Source organism: Ursus maritimus, unplaced genomic scaffold (genome assembly GCF_017311325.1).
Source record: "Ursus maritimus isolate PB19 unplaced genomic scaffold, ASM1731132v1 scaffold_25, whole genome shotgun sequence".
Classification (NCBI taxonomy): domain Eukaryota; kingdom Metazoa; phylum Chordata; class Mammalia; order Carnivora; family Ursidae; genus Ursus; species Ursus maritimus.
The window spans coordinates 23,032,742-23,050,163 of NW_024425008.1; the positions used below are offsets into that span (position 1 = coordinate 23,032,742).

Below are 17,422 nucleotides of genomic sequence, written 5' to 3' on the forward strand. Positions count from 1 at the left end.
TAGATCAGGGTGCTGATGACTTTTTTTTTTTTTTTTTAATGTCTGGAAACCAGGAACCCAATGCTGGACCCAGCCCCTCCATGCTAAACCCAAACTGCTCAGTCCCACACAGACTCTCCACCAACTCTCTGACCACTGAGTCTAAGGAGAAAGGGGGCCACTGTGCAAAGCCCAGCCCCGCAGAAAAATCACTCCCCAAATGGCCAGCAGGGTGAGCAGCTCACACGGCCCCACCAGCCCCCTCAGCACCATGTCTGTTCTCAGGTGGCCCCCACTCTTCATGCCAGAGTCCTGGGAACTGAGTGTGCCTTTCCCTCCCTCTCAGCCCCTTCCCATTTAATTCTTCCTTGAGTCCTGTTGATTTCATCTCCAAAATACATCCATCCACTCCTCTTCCCAAGCCACCATCACTCTTGTCCAGATGACCACAAGGGCCTTGTAACTGTCCCCCAGTTCCAACCCTGGTCCCTGTGCAGGCCACCGTGGATGGTGCCATTCTCTACAGAGAGCCCATCACTGGCTGCTGACCTCGGGTCCCCGTGCATGCCCGACACACATCTCACCCCCTTCTGTCCCCAGCTGGATCCATGCTCTTTCCCACCCGAGGCCTCTGCATTCTCTGTTCTCTCTGCCTCCCTCTCCTAAACATCCCTGGTCCTAGCTGAATTGCTACTTAGTCCTCAGAAAGATCCCCCGGCCTCCCAAACTCAGAGTACCCTGCACTTTTCCCTCGTGGCATTTATCACCAGTGCCATTAAATTTTTATTCTTCTGGTCGCTTGTGTAACATCCGCCATTCCCCTACAACTCCATCAGCAGCACCGTGGCGGCAGCTTGCTCAGCTACATAACCCCTGGCACCCACACAACAGAAGTCTGGCAAACATCAGCTGAGCCAATAAACAAACAGACAGATGACTCGTGACGTCCAAAGGGAGAAAGGCTGCAGACGGTCCAAACACACACCTGTGGGACAACCAAGCAGCCCAAGCTGAGCACCTGCCCCCACCCAGCCAAGGGCCCCATGTTCCCAGCCCCAGCCCTGGGCCCAGGCAGCACAGGCCCCTCCGGTCTCGCCCCAGGGTCAGGCACCCCCACGTCCCGGCCCCAAGGTGATGCCGGCTCAGGCCACTCCACCTGCCCAAGATGCCCTCTCTGGGCCTTTCTGCTTGTTCTCCTTTTGACAGCACTCAAGTCCTGCTCAGGTTTTGCCTTCTCCAGAAGACCCCAATTCGCCCCTCTCTGTGACCCTACTGCGGATTCCGAGAGCACCTGAGAGCTGTGGCCCAAACCTCAGATGACCTTCTCATCTCACCCTGACCTCTTGTTGACTGTCTCTAGCTCCGCCTGTCCCTAAAACAAAAGCTCCTCAGGAGTCAGAGTCATGGGCTGAGTCAGTGACTCAACTAGAGGGCAACACAGTGCCCTCCTGTGACTCTCCCGCCCCGTCTGTGCTTCTGTGCAGAGTTCTGCCCTCTGAGTGAGGGAACTAGGGTTCCCATCCCACCTCTGCCACTACCCGGCCCTGTGACCTTAGGGAAGTGGCTTCCGTTTCTCCGGGTCTAAATTTCTCACTTGGTAAAGGGGGGTGTTGGAGTCTGATAGCCTCCCTAATTCTGTGATCCTGTAACTCTCTCTTTCCATCCTGCACTCCTAGGATGGTGCCCCAGCCCACAGCAGCCTCCCTCTCTACACACACACACACACACACACACACTCTCTCAAGCCTGGTTCTCCACCCGGAGTCAGCTGACCCTTCCTGGGACATACACAGGCACACGCACAAGGAGTCACCTCCAGAGTGGCAGAGGCCAGGCCACGGAGCAGGGCCTCCCACGGCGGAAACCACCAAGGGAGCCCGGCCTGGGACACAGGCATGCTCCTCGGGCCCATGAATAAAGAAGCAGGCACAGCTGGCCTATTCATAATCAGCATAAAAAATTGATTAGCCCTTTCCAGATTAAACATTATTGTTTCAACGATGAACATAAATCAGCCAGACGTGGAGGGCTTGCTTCTCTCCGCTGCCAAGGCGCTGCGGCAAGTAGACCGTGCGTGGGGACCTGGGCACGGTGGAAGGAGAGGAGGACTCCTCCCTGGAGAAGGGCCCGGCTCTCAGAAGGTACCTGGGGGGGCAGAGCGCTCCTCACCCCCATCGCCAGCCCCCTGCCTGCGAGCGCAGAGGGGCAGCACCTTTTCCAGAGGCGAGGAGAAGAGCCAAACCACCTCACCGAGCGCTTCTCAGAGCACCTCCTCAGCCATGTGATTGGCTTGTGAGGCAACATAGGTCCAGGGCCAGCCCGGGGCCGAAGGCAAGATGGCAGGCCGGCGCGCCGTTAGGGGAAAGAGCGTGGCCCTCAGGCGCAGACTGGGTCTCACAGGCCCTTCGGTGTGGCCTTGACCCAGCCCCACACCTCCTGCAGCAGCCTGTGTGACTGAAGTACCTACGTCTCTGTGGACAGATAACACTCAGGTTCAGTTCCCAGCTGGGCTGCCGCCCCGCTACTGATCCTGAGTTACTTAGTGTTACAACTTAGTAAGCTTCATCTGGGGAAAATGGGGAGAGGGACGCCGAACTCGCCTAGCGTCTGTGAGGACTAAAATGAGGCTGTGCGTTTGAACACATCTATCATGTGCTAAGGAAGGAGAAAACGATAAATATACAATTCCTTGACCTGCTGGGGTTCCCCACCTGTCTGTCCCACCTCCCACTCTGGAATGCTGGGAGAAGCCATAAACTGATTGCATGGGAAACCTGGGGAAAGGCCCAGGGCTCCTTTCAGAAAGCAACAGAGTGCCAGGACCGTGGGATCTGCAGTCAGCCCTGGTTTTGTTTCCCGACTCAGCCTCCTATCTCTGGGCAACCTCAGAGACGTGTCTCAACCTCTCTGGCCTTGGCTTGGACAACAGTACTTCCTCCGAAGGGCAGCTCTGGGGATTATAGGGTAGCAGAGCTACACCGCACCTGCCGTGCCTNNATCTGGGGGGGGGGGGGGCTCAGGAACAACCATCACTGTGAATTTAGGAAACTGGTTTAAGGGGGGCACGTATTGCATGGTGCACTGGGTGTTACACGCAACTAATGAATCATTGAACTTTACATCAAATAAATAAATGAATAAAAATTAAAAATTAAAAAAAATTAAAATAAAATAAAAAATAAACACCCAACCTTCTCCCTTGGCCCTTGGGTGGGATGAATTTAAGATGAGTGTTCGGCACCATTTCCCAGTGTCCCCCCAGCAGGAACTGGTTTAAGCGCCTTCTCTTCCTTGAACCACGTTCCCACTTCCCTCCTGGCCGCACCTGACCTTCCCACCAAACCACCCTCGCCGGAATCCTCTCCTTGGAGTCAGCTCAGCCAGGAAGAGCACTTCCCACATGGTAAGCATCCAGCTGAGGTGGGAGATTATGTCCCCTCTAAGACAGTGCGGGACCCGGGACTCCAGAACATTGCTTCTGCCCCGGCCATCACCAGTAAAGACCATCCTCTGGCTCACGTGGACATGGGGAGAAGGTATCAGAGCTACAACAATCATATCCACCCCACCCACGCTGCCAACCCTAGCCCTGAGCAGCCTGCGAGGAGAGACCCCTGCAGCGGGAAGGAAAGCCACGAGTTCGTGCAAGGAGAAGATGAGGACCCTGTGGTCCTCCTGGCAGCCCCAGAGGGCAGAGGGTCAGCCGTCAGGGCAGCTCCTTCAAGAGCAGTGGCTGCGGCACTCATTCCCTGACTTGTGGCCTCCTGACCCACTGCCCAGCCGGGGACTCTGGCTCTGAGCTCCTGAGAGAGGCCCAGGGGAGAAAAGCTGGCCATGCCACAGCTCCGGGAAACAGCTAAAATAGGCTCCAAAGGGAGAGTTCACCTTTACCAGATGCGGAGGAAGGAAAGCGCCTCCTTGCCTGGCTCCTGCCCTCCACCCCTCCAGCCAGCCCGCACTGTTGCCTGACTAACCCAAAATCAGCCGTGGAGGCCTGCACACATACACACAGGCACACACACACAGACGCTATTAGCTGATGAGACTGAACACGGGTTCTAAGACCTGGGGCCCGTGGTGAGCCCCTCAAGCCTACACATCAAGATCCAGTGCCTACACCCTACACCCACTCTATTGCCCTCCAGAAACCAGGCCCTCCTCCGGGGGGCAGCTGCACAGCGAGAGTGGTGGGGGCCTCTGCCTCTTCCAACTAGGACACTGTGGCTGTTACTTAACCTCCCAGGGCCCCCGCTTCCTCATTTGGAAAACTGGAATGGTAAAACCTACCAACCTTGCAGAATTTGTGTACCGTTAGAAACAATGTCTACAAAACATCCAGCCAGTGTGCACTACCTCCAAGTACCGACCAAACAGAAACTCTCACGTGATCACCATCCGCTGACACGAACATCTCTTATGCCATGTTCTGCCTTGCTGCTTCCCACCCCACCCCCTCTGTCACCTTGGGGTTTAAACGAGAGGGATGACATCTTCTGACAGACCCCACCTCCTCCAACCTCTGCGATTGGTCAGGGACTGGACGTCGGTATTTGTTTCCCAGGGCGACCATAACACATCACGGCCGGCTAACGAGTGCCTAAAACAACAGAAGTGGACTGCCTCCCAGTTCTGGGGGCTAGCGGGCTGAAATCAAGGTGTTGGCAGGCCTGCGTGCCCTCTGAGGGCCCCCGGGAGGAGCCTTCCTGGCTCTTCCTAATTTCCAGTGGCTGCCAGCGATCTCGGCAGTTCCTTGATTTGTACCTGCATCCCTCAAATCTCTACTGCCGCCACCACGTGGCCTCCTTGCAAGGCCACCAGTCGCTGGATGCAGGGCCTGCCCCAAGCCACCATAAACTCCTTAAGTTACCGAAATACAGCTGCAAACACCTCATTTCACGTTGTCAGGTTCTAGGTAGACAGGAGTGGGGTGGAAGAGCGCGAGGGACACCAATCAACCCAGTGCAACACCTGACTCAGGTTCCGTTGGGCAGAGTCCCGATCTGGAATTTCATAAAAGGGAAGTGGAGTGTTCGGGGCAGGCGGGGGGCAGGGGAGGCCCTGCTGGGGGCAAAGCTGCGAAGAGGTGAGACTGAGAAATGCCAAAGCTGACCTGCAGGAAGAACATGAGAAAAAGACAGGAGTCCTGGAAGAGCACCCCAAAAGCCCCACTCAACCCCGTCCCTTCCCAAAGCATGGTCACAGGACACAGTAAGTCTGCCCTCTTGCCTCGGCTCGTTCCAGCTAGGGTTCCGATCCTCACGACCACCAAAGTGCTAACGGCCTCACCTGCTCCAGCTTCCGTTGTGGCCCCCAAATATTCATATGTTGAGGTCATGAGCTCCAGTACCTAACCTTCGGAATGTGACCTTACTTGGAAATAGTGTCACTGCAGATGCAATTAGTTAAGATGAGGTCACCCTGGCATGGGGGCGGGGGGCACTAAGCCAGTATGACAGTGTCCTTATGAAAGGGGGCAATTTGGGCACAGAAACAGACACACACACAGGAAGCACGCCAGATGAGCGTGAGGGCAGAGCTCAGGGTGGCACTTCTACAGGCCAAGGACGGACGAGGATCGCAAGCAAACCACCAGAAGCTAGGGGGGAGGCTGGGAGCAGACTCCCCCTCACAGCCTCGGGTGCACCCACCCCGCCAGCACCTGGGTCTTGGACTCCTGCCCGCCAGAGCTGAGACAGCAGATTTCTGTGGTTTGAGCTGCCAGTCCGTCGTGCTTTGTTACGGCAGCCCTCGCAGTCCAACACAGCCCACCCGCAGGGCCCAGCCACACGGCCCCGCTGCTCCGCTCCCGGACACCGTGCAGCCGCCACACCGCCAGCCCCCAACGGCCTCCTGCTTTTGCTCCTTCGATCTTACTCAGCCTCCGAGGGCCACCTCCTCCAAGAACCCTCTTCTGAACTTCCCCCTGAACTTTTCCTGCATCAGCCCCACAGCTGAGTGCTTAATTGCTCTCTATAATTACTTCCTCTGTGAATTGTTCTGTCTGCCCGGCTTTGGGAGGGAGGGACGTGGCTTTGACACATTCTAGATCCCCCACAGCGTTGGCACAGAGGTAAGTACCTATCGGCTGCTCAACAAAGCTGTATTTTCTGAGTGAGCGAAGCAGTCGGTGGTGGGCCCCGACCTTCCAGAGTCTGTGAATAGGGCCACAAGTAGCTGAGGCACTTTCTCCAGCAGGCCCAACACAGCAGCTAAGCAGAGGGTCTGGGTTTGGGCACCACCCTACAGATTAGACCCCAAGGGGGGGGGGGTGGCGTACCACAAGCCTGGTTGGCAGACTGAAGGTGAACGGTGAGAACATGGGTATAATCATCCCCAAACCACTGGCAAGTGGGAGGGCTAGCCAGAGGGTACAAAGAACACCCAGAATCCTCTCACCATGAGGGATGAACTTATGAAAATACGTCTTCCTCAAAGTCCACAGGAGGCCACAAAGTCCCATGGACAGCGAAAGCCACTGGAGCCCCTCTGGGTTTCTTTGACAGCAAGACCAGCCGTGTCTCTGAGTGTTGGCCTTCTCACTCCAGGCAGCAAGCTCCCAGCCCTGAACAGGAGGATGAGCACTGGATCGGGAGTCAGGAGATCTGGGTTTGATTCCCGTTTCCACCACCACCCAGTTGTGCCACTCTGGGCCAGTGACTTCCGGCTCTGAGCCTCAGTTTCCTCACCTGTGAAACACGGGCCTTGGACGAGGTGATTTCTAAACCATCACAACCCAGGAGTTAGGGATTCTCTTGCGTAACTTTTGTCTATGGCACTTGCCACTGAATGACAAAGGCCAAACAAGAAAAGCCAGCGTTTGTCAACCCCCAGGAAGATCCAGGCACCAGTGGGGTGCTGGATATAATTGAGGGTCCCAGTGTGCCTGCTTCATTTTGTCCTCACAAGAGCTCTGCACGTGACGACCAGAGCTAACAGCTGCCAGGATTCACTGTGCGCCCCAGATGGGCTCTAGCTCTCAATCCTCCTCACGGCCCTATTAGTGCGGAGGTTCTGTCATCATCCCTGTTTACAGACAAGGGAACTAAGGCTCAGAAAGAACTAATGACACAGTTAAAATCTGGTAGCATTTGGGATTCGTGCAAGGCTGACTCCAAAGCCTATCCGATTAACCATTATGTCATACCTCCTCAGCAATGACTCTTCTGTTCTTTCCAGAAGCCAGACCCTTCCCTTGCCCTCAGCCCATAGTTGAGACAGCCCCAGACACACCCTCGCAGAGCCCTCCACAGGCTCCTATGGGAACAGCCCAGGGGACTATGGAAGCAAGACCAAGGCAGGAGCAGAGCTGGCCACCCCGAGGACTCCAGGACCCATAACGCCATGCCATTACGTCCTGTGTCAGACAGTGTCTCCGTGCAGTAACAACCCATTAGTGAACACCTCTGGTGTGCCAGGCACCGGGCAGTGCTCTAGAGAACCCCAAGAAGAGTGGGAGGAGACCACCCACCCCAAGAATGTAAACCAAGCACTGAAATGACCAGACGCAAGAGATCAAACCAAGTGCTCTGGAGTCACGGTCTGACCTGGCTGAGGAGGTCGGTGAAGGCTTCACGTGGACGAGGCTCCCAAAGTCGTTCCATAATTCAACGCGACCATACTTACTAACACCTACTATGTGCAGAGCCCACTCCAGGCCCCGTGGGAGGTGCAAGATGGAAAAGCAACCAACCTTAATGCAACAAATAACTGCAAAAGAGCTGTGTCAGGGACAGAAAGTACCCAGGGAAACATGAAAGAGCCACTAATCCTGACTGGGGCTCCATGAGGAGCCAAGGGTACAATTTCACTGGAAACCATACCTCAGTTTCCCATCTGTTAAATAAGTAATAGTAGGACTGACCTCAGAGGGTCTTAGTGAGAAGTAAGTTGATCCATGGGGAACCTCTGAGACAGTGCCTGACACCCGGCAAGCATTCCAATTGTGTGTGTACACGTGTGTGCTGGTGGTGTCAGCCTGTGTGTACGTGTGTGTGGTGTCATAGACTGTGTGTGTACATGTGTGTGGTGTCATAGACTGTGTGTGTACATGTTTGTGGTGTCATCAGACTGTGTGCGTACGTGTGTGGTGGTGTTGTCAGACTGTGTACATGCGTGTGCTGGTGTCAGCCTGTGTGTACAGGAGAGTGGTGTCGTCAGACTGTGTGTGTACATGTGTGTGGTGTCATCAGACTGTGTGTGTACATGTGTATGATGGTGTTGTCACGCTGTACATGCATGTGGTGGTGTCGTCAGACTGTGTACATGTGTGCTAGTGTTGTCAGACTGCATGTGTACATGTGTGTGGTGGTGTCAGACTGTGTGTGTACATGTGTGTGATGGTGTGTCAGACTGTGTACATGTGTGGTGGTATTTTTAGACTGTGTGTACATGTGTGTGGTGTCGTCAGACTGTCGGTGTACATGCATGTGGTGGTGTCAGACTGTGTGTACAAGTGTGTGGTGGTGTCATCAGACTGTGTACAAGCATGTGGTGGTGTCAGACTGTATGTACATATGTGTGTGATGGTGTTGTCAGACACAGAGCTCAAAGGATGAGAAAGGGCCTGATGCATTAAGAAGGGGAAGTGAGAGGAAAGGCCTAGGGTGCATAGAGTGAACCCCCGGTGTGGCCAGGGTGTCGCCATGTGAAGACTGGAACAGGGGATGAGGTTGGAAAGAAAGTGGGGAACAGCTCCTGACCTGCTCTCAGTGGGGAGCAACTCCTAACCTGTTCTGGGGGGAGGGGCTTTGTTTCACAGGCACGAGAGGGATGTGGCCCAGGCTAGGTCAGGGCCACGCAGAAGCTGTGGAGCAATGGACTGAAGGTGCACTGGAGATGGAGCAGAGCCCCCAAGGAGGAGGCCTCTCAGGGCTGGGGCAGGGCAGCTGCTCAGGCTGGAGGCAGGGGCCAGGAGGCCTGGGGAAGAAGAGCCAGCGCCATGGCGGCCGCCTCAGTCTCTCCCCCAGTGACTAATGGCACACCATCCGTCCCGGCTGACATTAATGCTTCCCGCCATCCATCTCCTACTCGTTAAATTACCATTTTATGGCCAAAATCTCTCTCCCATAATTGATAAAAATCTCCTTTTGATGTTCAGTATGATTGGGGGGAAAATGTTTTTTTATTCTTCATTATGTTTTTAATACAAATGTATTTTTTATTGAGAGCTGCTGGGAAGCCCAGAGGAGGTGAATCTCTCTCTCTCGCCCCCCAAACCTCCCCACACACAGCTTTGTGCCCATCAGCGTCTGGGGTTCCACTCCCAGAATGCTCACACGGCAGCTGTCTCGGGGAACCAGACACCAAAACAAACAAAGGTTGTGCTGAGGACCCAGGGAAGCAAATCTAAAGACAGCTGAAGCCGTCCAGGGGGTCCTCAGCTCCAGGCCAGCAGAGCAGCCGGGGTGGTGAAGGGTGAGCTGGCCTCAGCCAGCCCCTGCCAGGGTGCAAGGACAAGGGCAAGAGCTCCAGGGGGCAGGGAGAAGCACTGGAAAGAAGGCAGCAAGGAATACGAGATGGAGGCATGTGTTACCATCGAGGGGAAGTTTTCTGCCAGCCATGGGTCCCCCAGGTAGAATTGCCTCCTCTGGCCCCTCTGTCCTAACTATGTCCCTTGACCCCATCCAACCCAGGGCATGTCTGTCCCCACATACACCCACACCCAGCTCCTGCAGGACAAGGGAAACGGCGTCCAGCTGCCCATTCTGCAAGAAGGAGGGCTGGGTCCTGAACACAGCGCAGCCACCAACTAGTGACCCTGGGACCCGTGGCTGCCCTCGACCCCTCATCGGGGGAGTCAGCTCTAGGCACCAAGAGCACAAAGCAGATGCTGCTGCTGGCCTCAGGACGCTGCTATGGTTGACATAGCCTTGCCGAGCTGCCAGTAACCCCCCCCAAGGTGGGGGTCACAGGGCGGTACTTAAGAAGCCCAGGGGACAGGCTCCCAAGGCAGGGGAGGGAAGCGGCTGACCAACAGATGGAGTACTGGGTACTAACCAGGGAAGAGAAAGGAGGATTCTACTAGCAAAGCAGTATTGGGACAGAGAGCCGTACCAGCTGGCAGCAAACCTGGTTAAAGATCCCACTCTGCCACTTCCAAGTCTCTCAGAGTCCGGGTTCCTCGCACGCATGAAGCATCCAGCATAACACCGGAATGACAGAGAACATTTGCTGGCCATCTGCTCCCTGCCTACTGGCCCCACACGCTCCATGTCCGTTAATTCACCGAATCCCCACAGTCAGCCCGTGTGGCACGGACCATTAGTATCCCCATTTTACAGATGGGCAAAATGAGAGGCAGAGAAGATAAGCAGCATGCCCAAGGTCACAGAGCCAATGCAGCAGCAAGCAGTTTGGCTCCTACCCTCCTCCGAGTCCCAGTAGGAAGCTCGACCACTAGGACCAAGGGTACAGATGTGTAGTCCTGACTGAGGGCCACGTGGGAACCACGAGCGATAATTTTCTGTGTCAACCTGGCTGAGCCATGGTGCCCAGACACTCGGTCAAACTTTATTCTAAAGTTTCTGTAAGGACGTTTTTGAATGAGATTTACATTTAAATCCGTAGACTTCTGGGGGGCCTGGGGGGCTCAGTCGGTTAAGCGTCTGATTCTTGGTTTCAACTCAGGTCATGATCTCATGGGTCACAATCTCAGGGATCTTGAGACCAAGCCCCACATCAGGCTCTGTGCTCAGTGGGGAGACTGCCTGAAGATTCTCTCCCTCGGCCCCTCCCCCCACTCACGTGTACGTGCATTCTTTCTCCCTCTAAAATAAACAAATAAATCTTTTTAAAAAGCAGTAGACTTTGAGTAAAGCACATTGCCCTCTATAACATGGTGGGCCTCATCCAATCAGTTGAAGGCCTGAATAGAAGAAGACTGACCTCCTGGAGCAACAGGGAATTCTGCTAGCGACGGCCTTTAGACTTAAACTGCAATACCAGCTCTTCCTGGGTCTGCAGCCAGATGCCTCCCCACTCACACCAAAGATGCAAGACTTACCAGCCTCCACAATTGCATAAGCCAATTCCTTAAAACCAATCAATCTCTCTTTACTTATTTTATACACATACACACACACACACATACACCCTATTGGCTCTGTTTCTCTGGAGAACCCTGACTAACAGAAGGAAATCCAGCCCTGGCCGAGCAGCCACCTGAAGGAAGGGGTGCCCAGAGCGGGTGCCTTTTCCTGCTTCTCACACAGTTCTCCAGGTACCAGCAGAGGCCGTGCAGGCAGGCATGCAGAAATGACAAGGATCAGCCCAGAGTTCGCCACCCCCCAACCATGCCCAGCTCCCCCTCCCCCAGCCCTGAGGCCTCCATGGAAGCCCCTGCCCTAGTCTCCAAACAGGATCTGCACTGCCCCCACTTGGTGCCCCCACCACCAGGAAGCCCTCACACGGGCCAGGTGTTCTCCTGCCTCACCTCCCTGCCTTCCACTTCTGCTCCTGCTGGTCCTCATGCCAAGAGTGCCTTCTCTCTGCCACCCCCGCCAAGCTTAATAAATGACAGAGGTTCCTGGGGAAGAGCTTCTTTATCTCTTTCCTGAACTTTTGCTTATACCGTGAGCAAAGCAAGACAAGAACGTCACCCTCCACCTGTACCTGCAGGTTCACAAGAAACCACAGGTGTGCACTCTCCCACCTGATGCACAGTGGTTCTCGTCCCTGTTCCAGCGGCCACTCTGGTCAGATGATCCATCAAGAACACGGATCTCCTGTGACACACAGCATGTGTCCCCGGGTACTATGGGAAGTTATAGAACAAGTTCAAGTCTAGATTCCCAACCCGTGGGAGCTCAGGGGTAAAAGACTGATACGATAAATCATGTTTCAGAGGGGCGCCTGGGTAGCACAGTCAGTTGAGCATCTGACTCTTGGTTTCAGCTCAGGTCGTGATCTCAGGGTCTTGAGATCAAGCCCCGTGTTGGGCTCCATGCTCAGCATGGCGTCTGCTTGAGATTCTCTCTCCTTCTGCCCCTCCCCCCTGCACACAAGTGCTCGCTCTCTCTCTCTCTTTCAAATAAATAAATAATCATTTTTTAAAAAGAGTCAGAGGGCACCTGGGTGGCTCAGTTGGTTAAGCTACTGCCTTCGGCGCAGGTCATGATCTTGGAGTTCCAGGATCAAGTCCCACATCAGGCTCCCTGTTCCACCCCATGCTCTCTCTCTCATTCTCTCTCTCAAATAAATAAATAAAATCTTCTAAAAAATTAAAAAATTTAAGAAATTTAAAAAGTCAGAAATTAATAAAATACTACAGTTAAAAAAAAATGCCAACCTGTTTCAGAGTACACAAGCCAAACCCCAATCCCCCACCACCAGTACAAGCAGTGCCCCCAGCAAAGGTATTTCTGTGCATCGCTCTGGCAGCTGACCTCATTTCTTTCAGTTTTTCATACAATTTTAGAGCTAGAAAGAACCTTAATCTGATTCAAGTACGTTCCAAAACAAAAACCAAAACTGGATCATTTATTGAAATATACTATAATGAGATCAGACATGTGTATGTGTGTGTGTTAAGGAGGGGGGTGGGAGGACGGATGTGAGCATGTCCATGACCACAGATAACCGCACCAGTGCAGCTGACAAGTCTATCATCTCTTCCTAAGTCCCACTAGAACTCCTCTCCCCAAGCTCTCCACCCCCCTCAAACCACCCACCCTCCCTTTCCCCGACCTGGAAAAGATGACCTCATCTCCCACCTTGCTAAGAAAATCTGGCCTCACTCCATCCTTCTTTGCTTGGGTCCCTCTCCAAGTTCTCCTCTCCCTCAGGCTCACGTTATGAAAAAAATATTTGAGGCCCTTCATAGTGTGACCTCAGCACCAACTTTGCAACCTCAGCTCCACTATTCACCAACCTGAACCCCATATGCTAGTCAACAGACTATTCATCACGTAATCTCTGTACTTTATGCTTTCTGGTGCCTTAGCCCACCTCATCAATCAGAAGTCCCCTCCACCAACCTCCACCTCCTCCAATCTTTCAGAAAGCCTCCACCCACCCAATGTAACCTAACTCTCTTCCTGTTCCTGTCTCTCTCTCTCTCTTTCCTATAAACCCCGTGGACATTTACATGGCCAGCTGCTATAGTGATGTGTACCTCCCAATGACCCCAGACTACAAGGGTTGGAATGAGGTCTTACCCATCCTTGGCTGCACCCAAAGCTTCCAGCCCTGTGCCTTCCTTACTAAATACCAGCTGCTTGGATAACAGAGAGAAGGAATGGAAAATGAAGGAACAGGTATCAGAACAGAACTACAGACTGCTCATGACTGCAGGGAGCCTCTGAGGACTCCTAGTCCAGAAGAGGAATGTGTAAGGATGGGCTGGTTGTCAGAACCCTGCCAGGTCCTCTAGCAGGGAGCCAAGAACTCCTGAGGACCAAGGTGGTCAACAGCCTCATGGCTTAGGCCTGTGTCTGCCCCGTTCAGGGTGCAAAGGTGTCAGTCTGGGCTCCTTCCACAGCATGAACCACAACCAGGAGAAGAAAGAATTCGAGCCTCAGCCACCTGTCAGGGCTCCCCTCTGCTGGAAAGGGCCAAGTCTTCAGCATCCTTCCCCGACGCTCAAGCTCCGGCGCCATCTGCTGGCTAAGGTCGGCACTGCACCCGGACCTACAGTCCCAAGGGCAGTTAGGGGACCAAGGTGGAGACCATTCCCAACCCAGACCATTCCAGACCCCAGGTCACTTTGGAGTCACCAGAAATGACCCCACCTCCCAGAGTTCGGGCTTCTAACTGCTTCCCAGAACCTGTCCTTCAGGACTTAAGCCTAGCATTTAAAATAAAAGGAAAAAAAGCAAGTTTCTTTCTGGTCATACTAGCTGAGAAACTTCCAAGACACAGATATACAGACATAGAAAACAGATTTCCAAATGATTTCTGCCAAACAGGAGCTCTGTTACATAGGAGACAAAGCACTGGCCTGGTAATCAGAAGATTGGAGGCCTCTCCTGTCGCTCACACCCTTCTCCCTTAGCTTTGTGGCCCCACCCCCACCCCAGCCACACATCCCTACGCCAGGACAGTGCCCCTTTATTCTGTCTCCCCTCCACACTGATGGCACCAGCTGCCATGTAGGGGTTTGCACGGATTCAGAACCACATGTAAATCATGGGGTTCAGAAGAGACGCACGCTCACTCTCATCTCCCACACCCTGTGGGGACACCCCTCAGGGCCAGCCCCATCTGCCTGGGACGGGGACTGGTGTGAGGACACTAGAGACCCTGTAAGGCCTCTGCTGATGGGAAGGGTCCTCAAGAGGCATGGCTGCAATCAACCAGTGCATCCCCAACATGCCAGCCTCGAGCTCTCTCTGGCCACCTGCCCTGCTCTTCAGCCTGAGAGTGAGGGGCGGCTACCCAGTCTTCGAGCTCCAGGGTCTTCAGAGCCCCTCCAAGAACTGGAACCCAGCCAGCAGATGCTGATACTCGACAGTCTCAGCTTCCTTTAACCACATTCCTGAAACCAGGGATGGGACAGAGCTTTCCCCTGAGGGTCCCAGGGCAGGTGTGGAGCCCACAATCAGTGGGATGCACTCAGACCTCTTCCTGGCGGGTAGAGCTGCTCCCCGTCAGTGTCATGGGAGAGGCGGGAGGAGGAGGGAAGTGCAAAGTGAGTGACTTACCCCGCCCTCACACCCCCACATCCACCTACCCTGCTTCCCACACAGCCCCTTTCCCCTCCCTCCACCCACAGACTGAGAAAGTGTGTCACCAGGGAACAAATGCCATCTTCCCAGGAGGGAAGAGGAGGAGGCAGGGGGAGAGGAAAGATTTCAATTGTGTGCCTGTGGGGGCCGGGGTAAGAAACCAGAGGTTGCTGAGCTTCCCAGCTGTGAAGGACGCCCCCTCAGAACCGTGACCTTGACATTAGCCTCCCTTCTCAGAGGGCTCGAGACCTGTGGGGCAGGAGCCACAGGCCACCATGCTCAGGACTCCATGGCTAGGGGGACCTAGAGAAGAGACCCTGAAGATGCAGACGAAATCTTTTGACCCCAAACATCCTTTGGCCAGCTGGGTGGGCCCCACCATGAAGCTGATACCCCAAACTTCTCATCTCACTCCACCCTGGCTTACAGGGGGCCGTTGACCTGCTCTTGCCTCCCCCTCCGGCTCTCCACAGACAAGTCGGCCTCCAAGGGTTAATCTGCTGCCTTCCTTCCCTTGCATCCGCCCCCACTGAGCTGCCACATGCCAGCAATGATGCACTTCGCACTGTTATTACAGTGATTTATTTAGTTTTAATTTGGGGGTGAATCTCGTGCTAAAGGAAGCAGGAGGCCAATAGTCTTGGCAAGAAGCAAAGCCACACACGGGCCTGTGCCATGCCAATCCTGTCCCCTCTGCCTGGGGGTCCCTCCATCCTGACCCTGCTCCTCGGCCTGTGGCCTTGCTCCTGACTCCGGCCCTAAATTGTGTTTACCCTTTGCTGAATCTCCTCCACCTAAGCCTTTATCCCTCATCTGCAAAATGGGGTAAATAACAGCACCTACCTCCTACGTCTGCCGTGAGGACGAGGCGAGATAATGCAGGGAACACAGCACAGCTGTTCTCACACAGTAAACCCTCCATAACTGATAGATGTTACTGGGTTGAACCCTATGAATCATATTACATTGCAGAACAAAAGCAGCTGCATATCCGCTATTTCAGATCGTTCAACTAATCTTTTTTACGGAGGGCCACTGAGGTGCCTTCTAACCCCTTCGATTTCACTACTAAGGGTTGCCGGGAAGTACCTTTCCGCGACAGTGGCAGAGCCCCAGCCCCCGGCAGCAAGAGCTCTGTCGGGGCCTTCGAGAAGCACAGCAGCCCCGGACCCAGCCATCACGCCCCAGCAGCTACCTCCTTGCCCAGGTCCTCGCGGATGACCTGCTGGACCTCTTGTATGCTGCTCCGCGGGGCCTGGCTGTGGAGCACCTTCAGCGTACTGGTGTATTCCTCCGGCAGCAGGTAGTCCAGGGCCCCCAGGTGCTGGCCCACCTTGATGAACGTGCCCCGGTTGGCACAGCAGAGCTCACAGAGACGCCTGGCAGAACGGAGGTGCACCTGCAGGGAGACAGGCCAGGGCCAGAGAGGGGTGAGGGCCGCTGCCCACTGGCCATCGTCCCCTCTTCCTGCCCCTCTGCTGGAACACCCTGATTCACTGCCCAGAGTACACACACACGCACACACACCCCCACACACGCACAACACACACGCATGCACACGCACGCACACACTTTCATTTGCCTTCTGCCTCAACGCTCTCCTTCAGTCTTGGTACCTAGAGCAGTCAATTCCAGCCTCAGCCTGAGGCCAGCCTCCTCAGATGGCCCGATGCTCCCATGCTTCTGGTCTTCTTCCCATCAAAACTCGCCTGGCCCAGGAACCAGAGCATTCATTCAAGGCTTTTAACCAAATCTTATCTACTAATGATTCATGTGAGGGTACACGGAGTACATGAATGTGCCACCCAAGCCTCAGACATACTAATAACACGATCTGCTTAGAGGTCTACAATTTCTAAAACACAGTCAATACATTATTTCTTTGAATCCTTACAGTAGCTCAGGGAATCAGGTACTGGTATCTTTAGAAATAAGAAACTCGGATGTTGTGCTTATGAAGAAATAGCTAATAAAGGTCACAGGAAGGTCTAGAAAATGCTCCGAACCTAGGGCTCTTTTAACCCAGCACACTTGCACATGGATCTCCTCTTAACTGGAAGAAAAGTTTACCGAGAAATGGCAGGTGCATGGAGCAGGCAGCTGGGCGAGTCGTCTAGGACACGGCAGCCTTAACTTGCAGCCTGATGCCCTCTGTCCTTCCAGAGCTGGGAGATGGCCCCCCTTGGGCCCCAGTCCCCAGTTATCACTCTAGCCCAACTCAGGGTCTTGGAACTGTGAGGGTCCTGCCTCCCTGGAGCTACAGCTTCCAAGGCAGGATGGGGCGATGGGCACAGACAGAAGGAAAGGGAGCTGAGTGCCCTGTGGGAACCTCTTCCACCCATGAAATCAACCAAGAAGGGGTAAACATCTACAATGGACTTACACTCTCTTGAGTGTTACGGAAGATGGTGACATAATTAAGCACATCTTAGAGGCAATAAACCACCTAAGGAGTTAAATAACTTTTGGCAGCAACGATGGAAGAAACAGTTAAAAATCCTATACAATTAGTTGCCAAGTGAACCATACAGAAAACCGTTACTTTAGCAATTAAGAAGATAACACCACAGCCCTCCACACCCTCGTCCCAGCAGGCAGGGAGCCCATCTGCCCTGTCCCACCACAGCAGAGTAGATACCCCAGACTCCAGCCCTGGGAGCTGTCCTGAGGTCCTTGTGGGCAGCCACTGTTGGCTCTGCCGGACACCTCCGCCTCCCACCCCAATGCACTCTTGAGGAACCCTATATACGCATGGCTCCAGCCCCCTGGGCAGAGTCCTC

At 54.2% G+C, this 17,422-nt stretch overlaps 1 protein-coding gene across 5 annotated transcripts in view; it reads right to left on the reverse strand.

Annotated features, from left to right (window-relative positions):
- ADCK1 (aarF domain containing kinase 1) overlaps nucleotides 1–17,422 on the reverse strand; it is a 140,193-nt gene that overhangs the window by 78,401 nt on the left and 44,370 nt on the right. For 4 of the 5 annotated variants that reach the window (XR_570646.2, XR_570644.2, XR_570643.2 and 1 more), the window contains exon 4: nucleotides 15,838–16,041. The exons of the other annotated variant lie outside the window; for it this stretch is intronic. Coding sequence is in view for 1 of the 4 variants with exons in the window: in XM_008699180.2 (XP_008697402.1) it covers nucleotides 15,838–16,041 (204 nt within the window). In the remaining 3 variants the exon portion in view is untranslated. The remainder of the gene's footprint in view (nucleotides 1–15,837; nucleotides 16,042–17,422) is intronic. 5 annotated transcript variants of the gene reach the window in all.